At 38.7% G+C, this 23,288-nt stretch overlaps 1 protein-coding gene across 3 annotated transcripts in view; it reads right to left on the bottom strand.

Annotated features, from left to right (window-relative positions):
• Positions 1 to 317: 317 nt before the first annotated feature.
• The window catches only part of sema4ab (sema domain, immunoglobulin domain (Ig), transmembrane domain (TM) and short cytoplasmic domain, (semaphorin) 4Ab), an 80,217-nt gene continuing 57,246 nt past the window's right edge, over positions 318 to 23,288 (bottom strand). For all 3 annotated transcript variants that reach the window (XM_088620366.1, XM_088620365.1, XM_088620367.1), the window contains exons 5-15: positions 19,424 to 19,522; positions 18,430 to 18,541; positions 13,294 to 13,416; positions 11,437 to 11,573; positions 9,495 to 9,676; positions 8,072 to 8,216; positions 7,470 to 7,659; positions 6,986 to 7,101; positions 5,231 to 5,394; positions 4,342 to 4,430; positions 318 to 3,800 (exon numbers count right to left, since the gene is read on the bottom strand). In XM_088620366.1, the coding sequence (XP_088476492.1) occupies positions 3,031 to 3,800; positions 4,342 to 4,430; positions 5,231 to 5,394; positions 6,986 to 7,101; positions 7,470 to 7,659; positions 8,072 to 8,216; positions 9,495 to 9,676; positions 11,437 to 11,573; positions 13,294 to 13,416; positions 18,430 to 18,541; positions 19,424 to 19,522 (2,127 nt within the window). In that variant the 3' untranslated portion in view covers positions 318 to 3,030. The remainder of the gene's footprint in view (positions 3,801 to 4,341; positions 4,431 to 5,230; positions 5,395 to 6,985; positions 7,102 to 7,469; positions 7,660 to 8,071; positions 8,217 to 9,494; positions 9,677 to 11,436; positions 11,574 to 13,293; positions 13,417 to 18,429; positions 18,542 to 19,423; positions 19,523 to 23,288) is intronic.

Genomic DNA, 23,288 nt, shown 5'->3' with positions numbered 1-23,288 from the left:
AGAATGACCACTGAATTACCTTTTGAAAACATTTCTGCTAATAGCAGTATGTGTAACTGATTATTGATGAAAGGCTTACAAGGATAGATTTCAATCAATTACAGTTCAAATTCATAAAGTTGAAAACAGATTACATTATTTACATTTAAACTATTTTAATCACATTATATATTTTATACTTTTACCTAAGATTGAAATATTTTTCAGTTACATTTAACTTATGTACATATATTCCAGCTAACTGAAATTTGTCCCAGGATCTGCTTGTTATTTTTACCATAATGAATTTCAATGTAGGACATAATAAAGTAATTAAATGGAATAAATGTTGTTTTCTTTTAATCAGTAAAATTAATACACAAACAACCACATTTTATTCTCCTTACATTAAAAAAATACAATCTTTACATACATGTTAAGGAATGGTATGGAATCTTGTGTACGGTATGGAAGTGGCTTGTGTACCCTGGCATTCTGAATGGATGCTGTTCTATATTAAAGACATTTTGCATCATCATTGTTATTAATTCAGTGCCCTGAAATGCAAAGACATCAGCATGGAAAAAGCCAGATAAGAAGATACTTGATGAGATTCTTCTAGACATTAGAGAATTTGTCACAGATAATCAGGTGTGATCTCATTCACTATTCCAGCAACAATGCATTACTGCTACTGGAAAATATGGAATGTAGACTTATTATTACTCAGAATTATTGGAGTAAAAACTGCATTCACACATTTTCATGCTCCCATACTTCATTTTGATGGAATTACTGAACAGATGCAATCTGTATATACAGTATCATTAAAAAGTTAACTTTGTACAAATTATTTTTTTAAAAAGGAATGCACACTTCTTGGTTGTGACCATCTTCCTGGAGGCTGAATAGAGGCTGTTTGGGTTCTTAAAGTATGAATAAAATGAAAACTAATTAATAGTGCCATAATTATGTATAATTAATATAGTCAATTGAACATTTCCAAGAAGAAACATTTTAAAAGGTTGCATTTTTTAACTTTAAAGTACCTACTGTATGAGTTCCATTTTACTTAAGACGGATAAAATGCAAAAACATTAACTGCCTTGCAGGAAGAAGAAATAGGTACAGTCATGACACATGGGGAGCCTGAACATTTACATAAATAAATAAAATAATAACAAAAATAAAAGGGCTTTAAGTGACTCTTTAACTCTAACCCATAAAATCAACAGAATAAAGCAGGTGGATCCCAGAAGAACACCCAGAGCTTAGTGCTACCAATATAGGCACAAGCTACTCAGCATGGACATGTAACTGTAACCAATGTGGGTGTCCAAATATCGAGTGGAGTCATAATCCAAAAGCAAGTAGATTGATTGTTGGTGAACCAACACATTCAGAATGATCCAACATTTAAAGATTAAGAGCAAACACAATGTTGGCTAATTTTCTTGTGATTATTCCCTACTTTTGCTTGATTTACTTGAATAAAAACTCTTAAAATTATATTTAAATTATACAAATAAAAGACAATTTGTATAATAGACAAAGGTTATTTTGTGAACAGTGGTTAAGAATATTATATAATTTACATTACTTGTTTTGTGTGGTTCTGTTTTTTCTGTGTAGAAGTGAATGACAAGTTCAGCGAAACTTATGCTCAATGACAGCTGTTGATACTTAGAAATCTGCATAGCTACAAAGGATATAGCTGCTGTTTCTTTTAAGACACTGGATAAACAAATCATGTTTTACAGTTCAATAATTAGGCAAATTAACATTTGAGACAGCAACTCAGAACAGGAATAAAATTGTTCATCAGTGAACTAGTTAGGGAAAATGGTCTCTTCTATAAAAGGATTTCATGGTCCTTACTTAATTCATCCTTTGAAAACTAGTTTTCATAGTCTGAGTATTTTCAGAAAAAAATGCTCTCTAATTTTCTGATTAATAAGCTCAGATTAATTTAAAAACCCTTATTTGTTTCTTAGTATTTTATATGAAAAGCAGCACTATAGATGGATGATTTTAGGCATAGAACTGTTTTTCATGTGAATTAAATTTTTGTTTGATATTTACCAAATTTAAAAGTTAGCGAAGAAGATGTAGCCAAAGAGAAAAAACTGACATTCAATTATAAAAGGTTAGTAAAACAGTGAATGCACATATTACAGCATTTCTAAAAGATGAATACTATCACAGTCATGTCTTTGAAGAGACCGGTTTTGCCCTATTATGGGTTTCCAAGTGTGCACAGTCCTGATGTGGAGTTTGGACTGAAGCATTCATATTTGACATTAAATGACTGACTTTCTTTTAAATATATGTTATTTTCAAAAGTTTCTCACATTGCTTAAACATCAGATTTTAGTAAAACATAATAGAGAGAAAGGGAGAAATCGCTATCAGGTGGTTAGATAACTACTACTGTGAAATTCACATATTTTTAAATACTATTTATTGCATAGAATCTAATAATTCTCATAATAATTTTATCTTGACTGGTGAAAATCACATTAAAATATCCAAAAACTTTCAATTTTCTCCAGAAGCCACATACATCAGAGAAATTATACAACTTTGTTTATTGAAGACAAACCTAGTCCATTTGCTAGCTTGTACTTTTTCTTATTAATATAGGAGGGGGGCAGGGGCTGGAGGATGTGTCACAGCACAGACATTGTCCTTCAAGAAACCAATATGATGGCCCTATGTAATTAGAGGAAATTGAAAAGTAGTCCAGTCACTTGAGTCAAGTTAACAGTCATTAAACATTGACAAATCCAGACAAAAACCTTTGATCCCAGGCATGGTTAAATCTGTCTGTTAAAATGATAAGCATTAGCTTCATTATCCTGTTATGATCTCCTTTGATGCAGAATTTCTTGGATATGTCAAGAAAAAGAAATCCCCCCTTTGTTCTGTCCCACAAACACACTGGGGATGAATGGACAGGAAATCCTTGGTGGGAAGGTGTTTTTTTTTTGGCAGGGGATATCATTAACTATTAGCTGGATGTAGCGATTGGCAGGTGCCCATTGGAGACACTCAGTGTGGGTCACAATCAGGCTGTTTGCTGTCTGTGTCTTTCCCATTGCCTAACACAATGATTGGGGGCCCCTGGTCTTGGGCCAGGAGGGCATGTTCTTTGGGGGAGTCAGTGTCAGAGCTTTTCACAGTGTTATCCTGACAGCCCTGAACCCTGGCTTTGCCACGGTTCTTCTGCCGCCAGATGTAGAGGGCTCCTACAAGCAGTGCTGTCAGTGCCAGCGCCAAGAAGATGGACACTGCTACCAGTTCTCCATAGTAGCTGCGTTCGTTGCTGATTGGCAATGGGTGCACATGGTCCCTGTCAGTATTGGCAGGTACTTCTGCCTTGTGACCGGGTACAGAGCGGGGCTTGTTGAAAGTACGAGAACTACCTTTTACATCTAATTTGGTGTTTGGCACTTCCTCCATGATTGTGGTGGGCTCTTTTTCCTGCCAGTTTCCTTCAATCTCCTTCCCCTCCCAGTCTTCCACTGAGGTTGGCCGAGGCTGTTCCTGGGTGGCATCAGATGAACCATCCTTCCTCACAACTATATAATGGACCAGCAGCTGCCGAAAGCCATTCTCCTCAGAGAAGCAGAAGTACTCCCCCATGGTTTCCTGGGAGGCCAGGAACTGCAGGATGCCATCTTGTGGCTGTAGGTAGAGATTCTCTGAGAGGGTCTTCCCGGCACCACGCTCCCAGTGCTGTATGGCCAGTTGAGAGTTTCTGGAACAATTCAGTCTCACAACTACGTTTGGAGACACAAGTACGTTGATATCTCTAAAGTCTAGAAAACAGGAGAGCAAACATAGTATCTGCCTCTGTTTCTTAAGAAAATAAGAGGTTTAACCAAAACTCATAATGCAAAATATCAGGAGATCAAGTATTTGATTATACCTTACATTGTTCACAGTATGATGAGGGTCGCTTTCTCATTTCCTTCAAATTATTAAGTTCTAAACACGATACGGCAGTAGTTCACACTGGTTTTTACCCATAAAAGGATTACCCACTTACATCATGTACAATATATGCAACCCATTTGATTGAAAACATACTTTAAAAGAAAAAGTGAGATGGGTTCTATTTTTGAATGAAACTTATCACTCACTTGTCATTCCTTTGGTTATCATTATGGGAGAGCTGTAACACATGGACATTGTTGAGAACTAAGTAGCATTGCACTATACTGGTTGATCTACTCAGGAGTCCCCCTGTTCTGTTTTGACAAAACAGAATCTGAAATTGCAATTTTGCAAGCACTACAGCAAAAACTACTTTTTTTCTGTCACTTGTATACATTAGAGGTGAACAGTAATACTGCTCACCTGTGGGCTGCTTCGTGTACCCAGCGGATTTCCCTCTGGGAGCAATTGAAGAACAGCTATTCGCATTCCCTCCTTCCACATCCTGAAAACTGAAATTCACACAACAGCAGAAGTCAGTGTTGGACAGGATGTTCCATGCTCAAGATGAGGCTGTGATATATTATCAACGATTGCTCAAGATCACAATACAATAATAAATATCTTTTATGGGCACTCTGGGGATTACAGGTTTAGCAATTTTAAAATAGATTCAAACATCAGTATGTATGCAACACAGAATCATAAATCCACTCTCCTGTAAAAATGGATTAGGCTTTTAACATACACACTAACATTGGAAATTTTAACACTATTTCTAAACAATGTACAGTAGGGTTGCACTTCAGAAATGGTTGCTCCCATACTGTAATGTGCATGTGCGCCCAACTCAGGCAAATACAGCCAGCCCGAACACCTGCGGCTCAGCTAGCAAGATGGAAGCAACTCTGCAAACCCACCCAATACACTAACAAACAAAGACAGAGAGTGCTCCACACATAAACAGGTCAGTAAAATAAATAATATGTTTAAAGTGCTGTGTCTGCATGCATTTTGTTTTAAATGAGAAGAAGTTTAAATGGAAAGGGAGGGAAGATAAAGTGGAATGTAATCTATGAAGCGTTTATGAAAAGAAGAAAACTAGCTTAATTGCATGTGCACCCATAGTAAACCAGCTAATAATACAGGGAAAAATTATTAGCGTATGCATTAGTGTAGTGCTGCCTGAGATAGGCAACAGAACCCTCTGTCACACAATGTTAAAAAAGATTTTGAAGTAATCCTGTTAATAATGGAACAGATGTTTAAATATCACGACCCCAAATGACCCTGAAGAAATCAATTCACTCACGGCTTCGACTGGATGAGAGAGATATCAGAGCAGACACCTCTGCTGGAATCCCAGGCGCAGAAGGGGTCCTGAGCCAGAATGCAGTCACCACAGCTCATGTAGAAAGTGCAGTTTGACACTGGAATTTGGAAGACTCCCTCGGAAGAGCCCACAAACACAACCCCCTATCCAGGAGAGACAAATATTGGTGAATATGGTGCCTGCTTCCAATTGTACTTCTTGTTAAAACTGTTTTAAAAGGATCATAACTGTTAACCATTAAAACAATAAGTCCTTGTTCCAACAGGCTTATAACTCTGTAATGATTGCTATCTACTGTATAGATTACTTTTATACAGATACATAATTCATCCTCCCACTAGTTTCTTTATTTCAGCATTTTTTATGTGCTATATTTCACAGTTGGTATGTCTTCAGGCATAATGATTCTCCTCACAGAGAGCAAAGAAATGAACATAATATTTTCTAACTGCTTTAGTTAGAACCTGGAGCCTATCCTGGCAAGCAATGGAAGGCAGGGTACAACCTGGATGGGATGCCAGTCCATCACAGGGCAGACAGATACAAATACAGACACGAACACATTCATACTAGGGCCAGTGTTCCCAGAAACCAATTAATCTACCAGTATGTCTTTGGAATGTGAGAGGAAACTGGAGCACCAGCAGGAAACCCACATGAACAGACATTATTTAGCAGCCATATCACCCTGCAACTCCTGGGAAAAACTAAGGATGCTGCTGGAAGAGGTGTTAGTGGGGCCAGCAGGGGGCGCTCACCCTGCGGTCCATGTGGGTCCTAATGCCCAAGTATAGTGACGGGGACACTATACTGTAAACAGGCGCCATCCTTCGGATGAGATGTAAAACCGAGGTCCTGACTCTGTGTGGTCATTAAAAATCCCAGGGCGTATCTCGAAAAGAGTAGGGGTGTAACCCCGGCGTCCTGGCCAAATTTCCCATTGGCCCTTACCAATCATGGCCTCCTAATAATCCCCATCTATGAATTGGCTTCTTTACTCTGCTCTCCTCCCCACTGTTAGCTGATGTGTGGTGAGAGTTCTGGCGCACTATGGCTGCCGTTGCATCATCCAGGTGGATGGTGCATATTGGTGGTGGTGGAGGGGAGTCCCCATTACCTGTAAAGCGCTTTGAGTGGAGTGTCCAGAAAAGCTTTATATAATTGTAAGCAATTATTGATTAATATTATGAACAGGGAAAGAGTTAGGTTGTGGCTAAGGATCTGCGCCTGTGACTGGAAGGTTGCCGGTTCAAATCCCACAGCCGGCAGAGGAATCCTACTCCGTTGGGCCCCTGAGCAAGGCCCTTAACCCCAACTGCTCCAGGGGCGCCATACATTGGCTGACCCTGCGCTCTGACCCCAAGCTTTTCTCCCTGTTTGTGTGTCTGTGTCTCATGGAGAGCAAGCTGGGGTATGCGAAAAGACAAATTCCTAATGCAAGAAATTGTATAGGGCTAATAAAGCAACATTACATTATTATTATTTAGTCCACTTTGCTCATTTGTTAATTTAATAATCTAATAAAGAATTATTTCTTAGTTCTCTCAGGTTATTTGTAATTTCAGCAAGGAAAATAGCTTAAGATTTTTAATTACACATTTAAAACGGGCAACATTAGTTGAGTGTAAAATTGAAAATTGTTGTATCAGTAGTAGCACTGTGTCTATTTAATTGGGCTACTTCATAGTTCATTAGGGATCTGCTGCAGTTGTGGCAGGAGAAAAAGAGAGGTACCTTCTTGACTGAGAGAAGAAGATTCTCCACTGACTGTGGCTGTCTGAAGACCTGAATCTCTTCAATAATATGGGGACCCTTCTTCAACAGCACTACCTTGTGCAGAAAGCCAGTCTCTGTAAATATATATATATTAGCACTAATACTTTATTGATGAAAATGCATCACTAATCCACAAACTGCCTTTCAGTCTGAGGGTGAGATTTTTGTATCTGTGGGCCCCGTAGCCTTGTCTTGCAATGAACAGAAAACCAGACAGAATCAATTTACTTTCTAATGTTTCAATCATTGTGTAGTTCCCATGAATTCAAACTTCATTCAAAATTCATATTAAATAAAGATCATTTTAAAATTAATGATTTCTCAATCAATCACTCTCCGGTAGACTCCTTAACTACTCTTTTATGGCTCCAGATGATCAGGAAGTCACAGATCATTATTTTGCAAAGTACTGTACACTGAGGCAGTGTGCTTCTGACCATACCAGTGAGAAGGAAGAGTACAGTGTAAAGCTTCTTGTCAGATGCAATGGTCCTCTCCACAACAATCTTCTTGTAGTGCTGGTTAGGAGAAATGAGGGCTGGATGCCCGTCCACAGGCTGAACAACTTGGTCTGCCAGGAAATTCTCCTTCACAAAGGTCAATGCTTTGTCTGAGGTGCCGTGCAGTCCACACTGTAAGAAGGGATGAAATGCGTGGGAGGACAAGATAAGGCAAGAAAGAGGAATACAGTGTATTGGAGGAGAAGAGGACAGTGAGATTGGGAAAAGAGCAGGGGGAGCAGAGAGAATTAGGAAAACTGATATGAAAGGAAAATGATCAATGAAAAATCAACCTGAATGATTTAATATACTTGAAGAACTCTTGTTAATCTTATCCATCAAGATAAGATGTCCAGGAAGTTGATATAAAATTGTGCGTTCAAGGTATGCTAGAGAGAAATGAAAGTGCCTGTTCATGTTCAGCTATTATTTCAATAATATGTTAATGAAAGGAGGTTAAGGTTAATCAGACGAAGAAAATCAAGAGTTTTATGGGTTAAGAAGGATGAACAGAAGAAAGGCAGACTGAAGTACAAGTACTTGCCTCCCCTGGCTGAGCAAGCTTCTCTCCATTGCGTGTCCTCCAGCGCTGGGTGTCTCTGTTTAGCTCCTTGTATTCTCCAGCAAATACAGCCTTGATGTCCTTCAATTTGAAAGCACAGACTGCAGAGCGACCAGAATTTCCAGACCTAAGATAAAGATAATGAAGGAAAAAGAGCAAAGTAGCATTCAGAATTATTCATTTAGTTTTAGTTTTACCATTTTAAAACCCAGCATTTACCACAGAATTCCCCAAGTCACACCACAGTGTCAACTATGGGATATTCCTATTTGTTGTCAAATTGTCATATAGTATTTTTACAGTTAAAAAGTAATTATTAAACATTTGTTGCAAATGTAGGTTGTGCAAAACTTCATTAATTTATGTAATGTTGACTATGTAAGTCAAAAACATACAAACATTCCTTTGTTCCACTATCCATTAAAGAGATTTTGTGGATGAAATGTCAAAGTGACCACGAGGATCTCTCAGCTGGGAGAGATTATAGGGTTGATGTAGGCTGGTGACTCACAGCTGGGAAAGCACAAAGCAGAACCCTTTTTCACTCAAATATAAAAGAAAAGTTCAAACAGACTGGTTCAGTCTTAACAGAAGATCCTGAAGAGCAGTGGTTTTCAACCCTGGTCCTGAAAGACTACTATGATGCTGATCTTTTTGTTCAATTGAATTCTAAATCACCAGTGTTAATTGATTTGTTTACTTGATTTGATGTCTAGTTTACTTGTTTCTGTTCTCAGACCAGAGTTTCAGAAACATCCCTCTTTAGCATACATTACCACATCATTTTGGTTTCCTTGACAGAAGTAAAGTTTGCTATATTTTAAGCAATCCAGTACATCTAAATAAAAGGAATTTTATTGGGGGTTTGTAAAATGGCATTAAGGCCTAAACATTTTATTTCTTGAATCACAGGGTTGAAATCAGTTGAAGGTATGACAGTAAATGTGTCAAGCGGCATGTGTTGTTGGTAAAAATATGAGACTTTGTTAAAACTATATGATATATTAGTAAATGCTCATCTGGAATCTTGTGTACAGTTTTTATTACCATGTTAACAAAAAAGACAGTGCTAGAGAATCTATCAAAAAAGAGAAGACTTGACTCAAATATGCAAAATCCTTGAAAATTTAACAAATCTTTGAGTTCAACAGCGGAATACAATTCAGAAATCGCTAACTTAAATTAAGGAGAAGTATGTTCTAGACTAACTGGCAACAAATTACATAGCCATGCTGTTAAAGCTAATAACCCAGCACCTTATAAAATAATTTGGTTTAGATGTTTTGATCAGTTATCTACTGGAAACCAAACAAAACTGATAGATTAAACTATCTCCATTCTGTAACCTTTTTATGGTATTATGCTCTCAAATAAAATAAAGTTGCACTTTTCCTAAACAACTTACCACTGTGAGGTGAAGACACCATAGAAGAGGGTGTCATCCACAGAACCACCTTCTGGTGGCGGAAGGGTGACGACATCCTGGATGATGTTGTAAGGCAGCTCATTCGGGGACAGGCAGAGCATCAGAGCTTTCACAAAGGTGGTCCAGCGCTTCTGAAGGATTCGGTCCCCTCCCCTGTCACTCTGCCAGAACAAGAATATTCATTTAACTCATGTGTCCCGCAACAAAAGCATTAACGGGACTAGAGTGATACGAGTCCCTCGTTTGACTACTTTCAAACAAGAATAAAGAGATTTTCTATTACAGGTCCACAGTTCTACCTGCTCTGTGAAAAAACTGCAAGTAGAAACTGAGCTGTGCTTATCCTGGTCTATTGGCAGGGCTTCAATTGTTTGTTCTATACAATACTCCTTGAAACAAATATCTTCCATCTCATTTAAAGACAAACTACTGTTATAGCTGTAAGTGATTGAGAAGTGTCTCTTAGATTTTAGATACAATTTGTGACTTTTGGAAGACTAAACACTTCTAGCTTCAAAGCAGAGAGGATGTTTGCTGAGGTCTGAGGGGTCCCTTGAGCAGAATCAATTGTAAAGTATACTAAATACCTAGGTAAGTTGTTTGTTAATGTTTGTCAAGGAGCAGTACATACAGTACACAATATAAGATGACATTAAGACCACAGAGAAAAGAGGATGAAGAAACAAGAAGCAGGCAAGCAGAAAAAAAGAGAGAAGAGTTGGGACCTGAAGCTTGTGCCAGGCCAGAGCCCCTGCTTCATGATCATCCAAATAACAACCTGACTGGAGCTAAGTACTTGAACCTCCCTAGAGAGAGCTTGCTATTCTGTGTTCTTAGGGAACTTGGGTTTCCTGGGTAAAAGATATCTTGGTTAGAAACGTCTTTCCTGCTTAGGATGCTTTTTTATGGATAGGGAAACAGGCTCCCATTTATTTTGTGGCAACTGGGGTGCAGAGACAGAGACTTAACTGCAGGTTGCTTTGTATTTAGTTAGAAGGCAGCTCATCTCTTTTGTGGCCTCTTTAGGCATTATGAGTTTAATGCTTAGTAGCAGTCTGGGGTTTTCTGGGTGGCCAGAATGTTAGACCTCTGAAAAGCCTTGATTGTAAATACTGTACATAGAGTAACTTGTGTGTTATATATTTTGTTGTGTGTAGTGTAGTTTGTGTCCTGTCATTGTAATAAATATTTGTTTAATCAAGTGTGCCTGGATTATTACTCCTCTCACCAAAGCTGTGCCAGAGGACAAAGGACACATGCCTCAAATTATACCAACCGCTCGGGTATAGTCTGGTGAAATCACTTACAATGAATAATAATATGAATAATTATTTCACTTATTGACTAAAACACTCAGTCAAATCCTGATGTTCACCATTTTTGTAACCCTCCATTTGTAGCACTATTTTTTCTGGAAATTAAACCTAATATTGACTTGCAAATCATAAATCCCTATCTCGCTTTTAATTCCAAGCACACTTAACAGCAATGTAGGGAATTCTTGCTCCTAACTGACTGTGGTAATGTATATTTTTTTAAGAAAAAATGAGAAGCCTCAAACTGTCAGTGTTCAATGTCAGTAGAAACACACTTGTGTAGAAAGGGATCAGGGCTTCCTAAGTGGCTCAGCCGGTAGAGATTTCTGCACATGTTGAGAATGAACAGTTGCTAACTGACTCTTATAGGGATTTCTCAAGCAATGGAGCACACTAAGCTAGGCATGTGCATCAAGGGTAGATTTGGGTTAGTTGGCCTGTACTCTATCGGTTCTCAGTGAAGCTCGTGGCCTCCAGGATGCTGGAAGGCTGTGATAGCTGTTGACGAGGGACCAAACCTTCAATCCATGCTGAAACTGCAGCACAGGGCTGTGATGTCTGTGAATTTCATAATGGCCCAGATGCTGGCGGGGAGGCAGGCTTACCGTGCAAACCTGGGCAATCCGTGAGACGGTGAACTTCTCAATGAAGTCGTATTCTTTGCCCACTTCGCTGAAGAAGAAGTAGACCTTGTCATTGCCGGATTCTCCAGGGATGAAGGTGGAGCTGATAAAAGTAGGATCTGCCAACAAATGACTAAGTCAGGTCATATCTCTAAAGGATGAAGCACATGTTCATCTTTTTTATGTGTTATAAACAACTACAGCTCCTGCTGTTTTATAGTTTGACACATTAAAGATTTTACAAGCTTCGGCAAGCTGCAAGCTTTACAACATTGTCTTGTGAATAAGCCAACACAAGATGATGGAGGTTCCAAGCATGATAATCTCTGAGCATTTTATGTCAATTGACATGTGGGTTTAAACAAGTATTATATGTATTATCAGCATTAACAAAAGCCCATTCTATATAGTTTATCATGTCCGTGAATAAATAGGACTCCTAATGCCTTTGTCATGTCACCTCATTACATAGATATTTATAGCCTATACTTTATCTCTGTGGTTTAAAGCCCTAATAATGCATGTACAGTTCTATAACCACAATATCCTAATGGATATGTTAATTAATAATTGTTGAATGTTATATGATAGAAAACAGTGAGATACATAATTGGCTGTGTTGATCAATGGCCCAAACAGATGTCTCATTACCTTCTAAGCTATAATTGATTTTACAAAGGAGTACTGCAGTGACTAAAATACTGGCCATTTTAGATTATTTCTAAATTCTATTAATCACAACAAAACCATCACATGAACTATGATGGTTATATGATGGACAATTGGTATTTCGTATTTAAACTGTATTTTGCTTTGTTTGGGATTAGATGTGGGTGTTCTTAACTGTTTGCTTCTTGAATATTGATTGTCTTTAGTCTAGGACAGAGGAAGCCACAAAAGGATTCAAGTATTCTACATTCTGAAAGTTAATGTCAGCACAAAAGACATTCTTGGGCATGATATAAAGAATACAGCATTCTAATGCGTAAGTTATAGATGGACTAAGAGCTGAAAAAGACACATGTACTGTATGTGTGGAGACAGAGACCAATAACAGGAAGGCAAAGAGCTTGTTGTCTGTGCTGAAATATCCAAGAAATTCCTACAGAAACTACAGTATGTCCAGAACTGTGCTGATTGAGTTCTACCAAGATTTAAAAAAATGAACAGATTATTCCTATGCCAAAAAAAAAAACTGCACATGCTACTATTCTATTACAGGATAGACATTAAACCCCTCATGTTGCCCTACCAGGCATGTCATGGTCCAGCTCCTTGTGCCTTCAGGAGTTATCTCCATAAGTCCCAGCTCACTTCGAACTTCGTTCGGCTGGTTCTAGGTTAACATTCCAAGGACTTCACATTGTATATTAGGGGACCATGCCTTTTCAGTGGCAGCCCCTTGCCTCTATAATATACTTCCAGTCCACATAAAAAATGAAGCTTCTGTTTCAGAATCTCACCTTTAAACATATGTTTTCAATGGCCTTTAAATCTCAATGCATTTCTTTAAATTCTCTTAATATTAGTATTTTTTATACTTTGGACACCATACCATACTGATTTTCATTGTACAATTTATATGAAGAGCCTTAGCAATGCACTGTATTAAAGGCAGTATACAGAATTAAGATTGACTGATCGAACAAGTTACTCCCTTGATCCTTGGATCTAGATCAGCTGAATGGATACTCTGTGTCATGTTCTTATGTCTCACCTTTGTCATTGCTGTATCACATCCCATGCCAATCCAAAATTATAGTACTACAACTTCAAACATTATCTGCTTTGAAGCATCTAAAACCAGCACATGATGTGATTCAGAGTCTTGTGTCTTACCTTGCAGCCAGCCCAGACTGTCCTCAACCTTCATGTCCATCACACTGCCTCCACTCACAAAGCGTGAAATCACAGGCTGCTTACCCTGGAAATCCCCTACAGTGCCAGTATAGAGTTCACCATCTGGAAATAAGTCATAAGTCACATTTGTTGACTAGGTTTGACATACTTGGTCCTTTCTAAAATAATCATTGTGAATGTAGCAAGAAGGTCCAATTACAAAAACACTTCAGACTTTACTCTCATCGCTGGAGAGATCAGATTGTGTATAGCTACTTGCACGTCAAGTTTAGCCCAGTGGCTTTTTGTAACACACCATCCAGTTCTAGCAAACTGAATCAAAAACATCTCAGTCCATCAATGCATTTTTTGAGTGTTGCGGGGAAGCTAGAACCTATCCCAGCAAGCAATAGGTGCAAGGCAGGTCACACCCTGGACAGGATGCAAGTCCATCGCAGGGAACAAACAGACACAAACTCACACTCACACTCACAGTCACACCTACAGTAGGGCCAATTTTCCCAGAAGCCAATTAACCTACCAGCTTTGGAGTGGAAGGAACATACAAATATACAGTACAAACTCCAGAAACCTCCCCAGTTCTGCAAACACCTTAGTTGCACCTTTGTTATTTACATATGTTTTTGCTAAAAAAATAAAAAGATGTCCAAATATGTTTTTCTTCCAAACATAATGTTATATGTGGACACCATTTACTTATATAAAATATAATATTACAGTATAATACATAACAATATTTTATAATAGCACAGTACATATTATCTTCTAAGTCTCACTTAGAAAGTGAACTAAACCATAAACCTGCAAGAATTTTCCAGGTTAGTCTTTAGCCACTTACATTAATGATGAACAGTGAGTAAACTAAAAGGAATCTAGAATGATACCTATGAAAGTCTAAATTAATTGACCAAACCTTTTGTACCTTCAGTTTAAGGTAAGGATACATATCAGTGGGATACCTGCTGTATGCAGGAAAATCCTTTTGTCATATAACTACAGCAGTGTTGTGTAAGGGCCTGATCTGCTGTATTGTGGGGTGCTAGTGCACAAGGCCAGCTGCCCTTCAGGGGCAGATGAAGGATGTGTATGAAAAGCCATTTGGAAGCCTTTAGCAAGATCTAAACACAAGGACTTAATCACCTCAAAAATAAAAGAGATACGATCAGTGCTTTTCACAGAAGACTTGAATTTTCCTCACACACACTAGGAATAGCCAATTGGAATCACAATCGCAATGAACAAAAATGGTTAGTAACATCTTTCTTATTCATATTGTCACAGCACCTTTGAAAAGCATTGTATTGATCTACTCATTTGAAAGGGTCTAGATAAGAACAGGGAAAACATGGCTTTCAGAACCAATAGAAAAACAGAAATATGATTATAACAGTGTATTGTTTGAAGTCTATTTTGAAAGTGTAGAGATAGAGTCCAAGATTTACATTTCAGAAATGCACTCTATGAAGGAATCAGGCAGCTTACAAAACATAGGATGAGACAGGATGCAAATGGTATCAATACAGAATAGACTGCAAAGTCTAAATTCTGTAAATTGTAAAACATCTCTTAAATAGCATTGCATGGAGTAAAGTCTTTAAAATAAGTAACTGAGTTGCATAGAACAGATGTGTACTGTAGGTGGCATGGTGGCACTGTGAATAGCATAGCTGTCTTGCTGCACTGGGGTCCTGGGTTCAGTTCCTGGGGTGCTGTGTGAATTTTGTTCATTATCCCAATATTCAAAGACATACTCCAAAAGACATACTAGTAGGTGAATTGGATTCTGGGAAAATTGGTCCTGGTGTGAGTGTGTTTGCATCTGTGTGAGCTCTGAAATGGACTGGCATCCTGTTAAGGTTGTATCCTGTCTTGTGCTAATTCATTTTCAGGTTATGCTTAAGTTTTTTTCCATTGGATTAAGCGGTTTAGAAATGGAGGGACTGATAACACAACTGTCACATGTATGCTTCTAGAAATATTCCAGACACTTCTATATTATTATTCCTTTAAATACAATTCAAGAACAAATCTAGAATAACATTCTGCTCTTTAGTAGGGCAATGTTAGCCTTTTTTTAACTATATAGACATCTCTGAAGGTGGTGGTCTGGCGTATAAAATGAGGTAACACTGAAGATATTTAACAGCAACTGTTACAGAGCAGACAGATTTGGAGTGTATAAACTGGGTTGAGCCACCAGAGGGCGGCATTGAGATACTCCAAAGATGAAAAAACACCTACATTTTCTCCAGATTATCAAGCAAGCAAATCAATTGGCTATTTAAAGACTCAGAGAGTAGACGGAAATTGTCATCTTAGACCCTTACATTCTTATCAGTAGTGAGAGACTATCCTAGGGTGAGATTCCTGCGATTAAGGAAATATTAAACTGTTTTGGTGAGAAACGAAAAAGAGGTCTTTGAATAGCTTAGCAAAAATAAGGAGAATTATTCTCGGTTGTTGCAGTGCTGACCCACCAGTAATAAAGAAGACAGTAAAGAGTGGACAAGCCAATACAGGATCAACTGATTTGAGGTCTAATTACATTGCTGCTTATTTTATCCCGGAGGACAACCATTGGGTAGGTTTATTTAGATCAGGATCAGTCTGTCTGTCACTTAACTGCCGAAGACAAGAAGGGTTTTAGGTGCAGATGTCCCATGCTATCTTTCTATTGGTAAAGGGGTATCTGTCTCATGAATCACCATGTTTAAGGTTAGTGTTTAAGGTTCTGTGAAGGGTCCTTGGCCTCCACAAGTTGTGAGATGACTATAAAGTGAATCCACAAAATCCTGAAACACGGCATTTCACTGTAGTGTCCATTATCAAGAATGTTAAGACTATTGGTGTAAAGCATCCTTGCCAGCAAGAGGACTTCAGTGTAACTTGTCAAGTAGTTCTGGAGGCAACTGCAACTTGAAAAACAACAAAAAAGGCATCCTCAGGATATAAAGTGTAGAAAACTGCCATACACTATCACCTACTTACTGTAAGTGTGGCATACATGGCCATATTGTAAAGTTTCTTCTAAAGAAGAACCACAGAGACATCTTGAATTTACCAGACTACATCCAAGCGACAACTGGAATCACATGTTTGGGTCAGAAGAAATTAAATTCTGATGTTCTTGAGAGCATTATGACCCCATTTAAAATATTGTTTAGAGATTTGACAACCACGTTACAGTATGTAAGAATTTTATTAAATGGAATTGGATCAAAAATGGGCAAACAGGTAAATTCTTGAGCTCAACAGAACGTAATAGATTTAGTCTTACAAGAAGAATTGAAACTTTTAGTATAGAACAAAAAGTTCGATACCATACAAGAAGCCCCTCGTTCAAGTATTCAAAATCCTCAAAGGCATTGATAAAGTCAATTTAATGGATCTCTTCAGACTCAACAGTAACAAATTAAATAGAGGATAAGTGCATTTCAAAACAAGAGCAGGAGGTGCTTTTTACTTTTTAAGGGTAATGGAAGTCTGGAAGAAGCCACTTAGCCATGCTGTTGATGCTGATACCGTGGCTTCTCTGAAGAAATGGATCAATAAGATCCTCAATTAGCCACTTAAAATCAAACAATGCTGATGGCCAGATGGCCTCCAGTCTTTTTTTAACTTTATTATTTTCTTCATACCATAAGCCAATCAGTTAATTATTCCCTCAGGTAATAATAATAATAATTACTTACACTTATATAGCGCTTTTCTGGACACTCCACTCAAAGCGCTTTACAGGTAATGGGGACTCCCGTCCACCACCACCAATGTGCAGCATCCACCTGGATGATGCGACGGCAGCCATAGTGCGCCAGAACGCTCACCACACATCAGCTCTCAGTGGGGAGGAGAGCAGAGTAACGTAGTCAATTCATAGAGGGGGATTATTAGGAGGCCATGATTGGTAAGGGCCAATGGGAAGTTTGGCCAGGACGCCAGGGTTACACCCCTACTCTTTTCGAGAAACACCCTGGGATTTTAATGACCACAGAGAGTCAGGACCTCAGTTTTACATCTCATCCGAAGGACGGCACCTGTTTTTACAGTATAGTGTCCCCGTCACTTTACTGGAGCATTAGGACCCACATGGACCGCAGGGTGAGCACCCTCTGCTGGCCCCACTAACACCACTTCCAGCAGCAACCTTTAGTTTTTCCCAGGAGGTCTCCCATCCAGGTACTGACCAGGCTCACACCTGCTTAGTTTCAGTGGGTTGCCAGTTGTGAGTTGCAGGGTGATATGGCTGCTGGATTAAGTAGTATTTGCACTTTTTGCAGTGTTTTATTGTATAAGTATTGCAATATAGATTTGCATTAATTTCTATAACTGTGATACAAGATGGTGCTTGTCTTTCTATTTAATGCTAAAATTAACTACTACTGAGTGTTAAACACACATACTGCACAATTCCTCTGCAGAGGCTCAATGTTATTCATTAGTAGTTCTTAATTGGTAGCTATATCATCCTGCAACAGGTAGCCCACTGAAGCTAAGCAGTGTGAGTCTGGCCAGTACCTGGATGGGTGACATCCTGGGAAAGCTAAGGCTGCTGCTGGAAGAGGTGTTAGTAGGACCAGTAGGGGGCACTCACCCCACAGTCTGTGTTGGTTTTAATGTCCCAATATAGTGACGGGGACACTATACTTTAAATAAGGTGCAGTCCTTCAGATGAGACATAAAACTGAGATCCTGACTCTCCATATTAATTAAAAATATCATGGCAAATATTTGGTAAAAATACCAAATGCTATCACAAAATGAGTAGGAGTGTTACCCTGGTGTCCTTGCCAAATTTCCCTCTGGCCTTTACCAATCATAGCCTCCCAATAATCCCCATCTCTGAACTGGCTTCAGTTCTGAGAGCTGGTGTGTGGGAGCAGACTTGTGCACTCTGACTGCTGTTGCATCATCCAGGTGGGGCTGCACATTGGTGGTGGTGGAGGGGAGTCCCCATGACCTGTAAAGTGCTGTGAGTGGAGTGTCCAGAAAAGCGCTATATAAGTGTAACATTTTTTTAAATACCATGTTATCTTAAAGCAAACTTTTAGAATGATTTTCTGTTAATAAAAGACCAATACATTCTCATAGTTTCTAAGTGATTATTGGAAAGCTTACCAACAATGATAGCTGTGTGTTTCTGATAGGGATCATAAGGACATCGACTTCTGCCGTCCTCAGTAATCTGTGTACCGCTGCCATCATTCACAAAAGAGAAGGTCTTTGTATCCTGGAAGAGATCAGATGAAAACTGCTGCTCAGTTTAGTTTAGGATAAGAGATCTCTAAGAGAAACTAGGTTGCTGTTGTAACTCAGTGGTGTTGATATACCATGGTGGCAGCCATTGCTCTGCACCAGAAATTCCAATCCAATGCACCAATAAGGTGACAGGGACATTGTCTATAGGTGGTGTGGGGCTGCGCAGCCTTAGACGTGGAAAGAGATAGGTGGATTACAGGGGGGCAAGTCGGAGGAGTCTGCCTATATGCAAGATGTGAAACACAAAACTGGCTATTCCAAACCAGTTACGCGTAACAACAAGTGACATATTTTAAAGACAATGGCTTCAGCCCATCTCAGCATGAGGGAGTCTGCTTCACTCCCAGGATTTTCCTGTTTCCTGTGTTTCAGACTCTGTTCAGCCCTTTATGTTACCATGTCTTCTGGATATGGGAAACCCCACGTGGATGAGGGAGAGTGTGACTGTGTAAAACTGCCAGTGTAGAGAGCTGGTCTTTAGCACGGCACAGCTCTCTGCTGACTAGGAAGTAGAGCTGTGTGTGCAGAGACAGGGACGGTGGCAGAGATAGAGATACAGGCAGGGGCAGAGGCAGAGCTATGTCTCATGACCATGCACTATATTTTGTCAGGTCATCTGATGTATCTTCTTATTTTATTCTAAAAAAAAAAATAATTAAAATTAAAAACAAGAAATGTTTATTTTCTGAGACCCTAGAATGTTTGTGAGGTAGATATGGAGAATTAGGAGTAGTGTGCTCTGAGTTAAGCATCTGATCCTTATATCCTTAAAAGCTAGTTTAAATTTGTACAAACAAGAATATTCCAATAAACACAGGGTTATTTAAATTAAGACAAAAGACAGGCAACTCACAATGTAGGTGCAGGTTGGACTGAATGCATATGTTCCGCAGGCATAGATATGGGTATCATTGAGGAACAGCAGAACTCTGATGACATTTATACACTCTGTCTGGAAAAAAAGAAAAGTACAATCACTGACACTGAAAACAGCGAGATAAAAATAAAGAAGAGAGAGGGACAAATGAGCCAGCTGAGCAAAGTTTGCCGAGCTAGTTAGCACAACAGGAAAAAAAAGCAAAGGTTACGTTATCTGCATCGATTGTGAATCACTTTTTAGAAAATGACAGTCACAAAACTAGGCTACTTTAGTTTGTTTAAAACAAGAAATTTAGATATGCTGTTTCAATAAATGTTGATCAAGTGAATGTTCGAATATCGTTTGGTGTAATTTCTAATGGACCGGCTTCGGGTAAAAAAAAAGCCGACCTGTGCATCACTAACGACAATAGACTGCTGCAGGGAGGCATGGACATCGCCGCCAAACTGTCTCGTTTTCAATGTGTGACATCATTTGACATCATTTCATTCATGGTGCATAAAACTAAAACACTGAAGCTATAGGCGCTGATGGGGAGAATGAAGAGGCGAAGTGGTCTGCTATAACTCAAGCTTCATTAAAACACAAAGGCAACAGCCAAGGAGAATGAATGGAAACTTTGCCCTTTCGGCAGGCCCTCAAGCCAGCCAAGCCTACGACTAGGCTGGTTCTCGCCCCATTATTGACATTACTGACCAATACCCCATTACAGTCCCCTGAATGGCTGGTGAAACCCCAATACCTAGAACCTAGACACAAGTCCCTCCTTCTACTATTTACAGCTTGCAGTTCTTAACAGTGCTTCTGGGGGTGGGGAAGGTAGCTTTGTAGTGGACGCTACAATATTCTTTCCTCTGACTTAAACAGCGTAGACTTGCTTTAAGAAAGTTGATTAGGTAAGAATATTTTGGTATTTCTAAATATCACAACGTGTCCAAAGTTAAATTATATAAACAACATGAAAGGGCAAACATATATACTGTATACAGTGGGAGTAAAAACAGTTAAAAACCTTAAAATGAAATAATTATAAGCGAGAATAACAAAGTGGTATTAAAAAGACCACTGAAACTGTACTAATGTATCTGATCATTATAAACAGTATTAATGTATTAATAGTAAATAATAATGTCAAACTTCTTGTATCTTCTGCAGTCATTTGTTTTTTCCGGTTTTCATAACCTTTGCTTTCTTATTAAAATGCCTATTTACGATACACAATGTTTCAGATGTCAATAACTTTGCAAAAAATGACAGAGCCTTCAAACCACAGGCATTTTAAAGATTGCAATTTTCACAGCTTTTATTTAAACAAAGTCTTGTACCTGGTTGCATTTTTAGAAACCTTAGTGTCAATAAAGGGGATGCCAGGTGTAAGTGGGTTCATAACGCAATAATCAGTCGAAACATTCAGAAGTTTCTCAAAAACATAAAAAATGTAAAATAATATTGTATGGCATGATGGGCAACTAATTCCCTCAATTTTTAAAGAAAATCAAAAATAAGAACAATAACGTGTCCCAGCCTAAATCAGACATTGCATGTCTTTAAAAGCCATAAAAAAACAGGTTTAGATCGTTAAAAACACCTTTTATGCGCAAAAAATGGGTGATTTTTCTTCCTTGTGATCAGCTTAGAATATTTGTGAAGTTTTTTTTTTTACTTTTAAATTAAATGTTTTAAACACTTTAATTGTGTAAACGCAACATGTGTTTCGAAAATCAAATTTTCCCCTATCCCTGTGGTGTGAACCAGATCAGCAGATAATAAGATGACTGAATGAACCTCCAGACCATCTCCTGGATACTCGGAAATGAGGGATTGTTTAGTGCCAGCCAGCTAGCGCATTACCACCTCGCAGCAGGGGGGAGGGAAGTGGGCTTTAATTTCACTCTCCATCAATACACATTCCCAATAGTCACTGATGCAGCTTTAGCCAAGTAATTGCTGGTTTAAATGTCTGGTTTTAAGGGAAGAATGTGATTTTTTGTGTATATGTATTTGTTTTAGTTTGTAGTGGTGCTTTGTATTACAGGGATTACGGTACTACAGTTAGTTTTGCGGGTGATTGTGGAGTCCATCGCGGTTTTCAGTTAAGAGGATGTTACTCTGGAGCGGTCTGAGAAATGTCACAAGGCAGATGTTTTAGCGATAGTGGGCTTTAGTCTCTCGGTTTACTGGGGACGTATTAGATATTAAACTGAGGAAGAGATACAGCCCCACACCCCAGACAGGCAAAGGTAATAAAGGTGATAAAAATCAATTCAAAGGGGTGCAGTGTGTTAACTCAAACTCTGCTAACAGAACCGCTTATAAGAGCATGGTGACTTTCTGCTTACATGAGAGCTACAGTAAAGTCAGACAGATTTTAAATTACAGTATTTAAGCAATATCAGCTGTTTGTCAAATTCACCTACTTTACTTTGTGCAGTACATGACTTCTGAAAAGGTACCTTTTTCCTCTCGTGCAAACTCATCAAAGGTTTCTTCTTTATAATTCTGAAATTTGCCTCAAGGTACGATATGCCTCAAGGACTCATTCATAGTATTGTAGCGCTCTCGGGTTCACGTGGGTATGCGCCCCCACCGCTGGGGACTCGAACCCGGGCCTCCGGCGTCACTCAACAGGGGAGCTACTTGAGCCAAAGGGAAAGCTGCGGTTCCTGCTATTCACAGGGAAGGGCGGTGACGTCACTGTGCTGGTAACCACATCCAGCGATGTAAAAAAATATAACCAAAAGGATCACAAGGCTAAATTCCAAGCTAAAAAAGACAAGACTCTTCAGTTTACAGCTCGTCCTTGGTCACTCATTATTAATATTATTAATATCGTCTGTATCGCATTAACATTAGAATGTTCTTACAAGTGTAAAATAGAGGCAATATACAGTACAATGTGTCTCCTCTATAACTCTTCAGTTTACAGAAAAATTCCCCCAGAGCCAAACAACATTGTCCAACAAAGCCCGTCTTGTGTCTAATTTCCAGGGAATAACCCTATTACAAAAGGGAACAGCGCATCTGTCCTTGCTTATGGTTAAACAATACATACGATGTCCAGTGGAATTTCAGCGTTCGCTTTTCTGTAATCTGTACAGAACTGTGACGTCCCATCAATGTTTGGTACCAATTAACAAGGGGACTTCACAGACTTTCTTCAATGAAACAAACTACACTCCAGTAAATAATGTACAGTATAGCACCTTCTGCAACGCTTCTAGTTTAGCAGGATAAGCGCGGTGAAAACATTGTTTAATGGGGGTGACATTACCCACGTCTATATCACTGTACGACACAGGTTTGAGTCATTGTATCTGTTAATAAAACAGAGCTCCCTCCAATAAATTTAACTACTGTACGATTTAATTTTTCCGTTTCAGCTAATTGAGGAGAATACAGAGTCAAATCAGTCAGGATCTCGGAGTTTAAAAAGCGATTGCTGATTCTTGTTCGTGTGACAAGAACGGTGGCATCTAGACTGTGTACATTAATAAACAACAAAGAGTCACTGGCTCAAAGGTGTAACACGTCTTCATTTTAACATATTGATAAGCTGTTCTCCGGTTACTGGCAATTGTAAAAATAACCCTTCTTCCCTCTTTTGTTTAACTTAAATTCCGTGAAGAAATCCTTAATCAATTAAAATAAGCCAATTTGGCCAGAAAAAGCCTTCCAAAGTAAGTCTTTGGATTGCGCAGTACTGTACAGTATAATATACGGGTTAAAGTTTTAAATTTAAAGTTAAATTGTTGGCTGATTACTGGCTACTGAAATTTGGATTAAGACAAAATATAGATTTTCTCAATTCGGATGTAAACCTGAAAGAGACACATTGTGT

Source organism: Lepisosteus platostomus, chromosome 26, assembly GCF_059453375.1.
Source record: "Lepisosteus platostomus isolate fLepPlt1 chromosome 26, fLepPlt1.hap1, whole genome shotgun sequence".
NCBI lineage: Eukaryota > Metazoa > Chordata > Actinopteri > Semionotiformes > Lepisosteidae > Lepisosteus > Lepisosteus platostomus.
The sequence above is the reverse complement of the archived record's forward strand: the minus strand, read 5'-3'. Positions and strand labels throughout refer to the sequence as shown.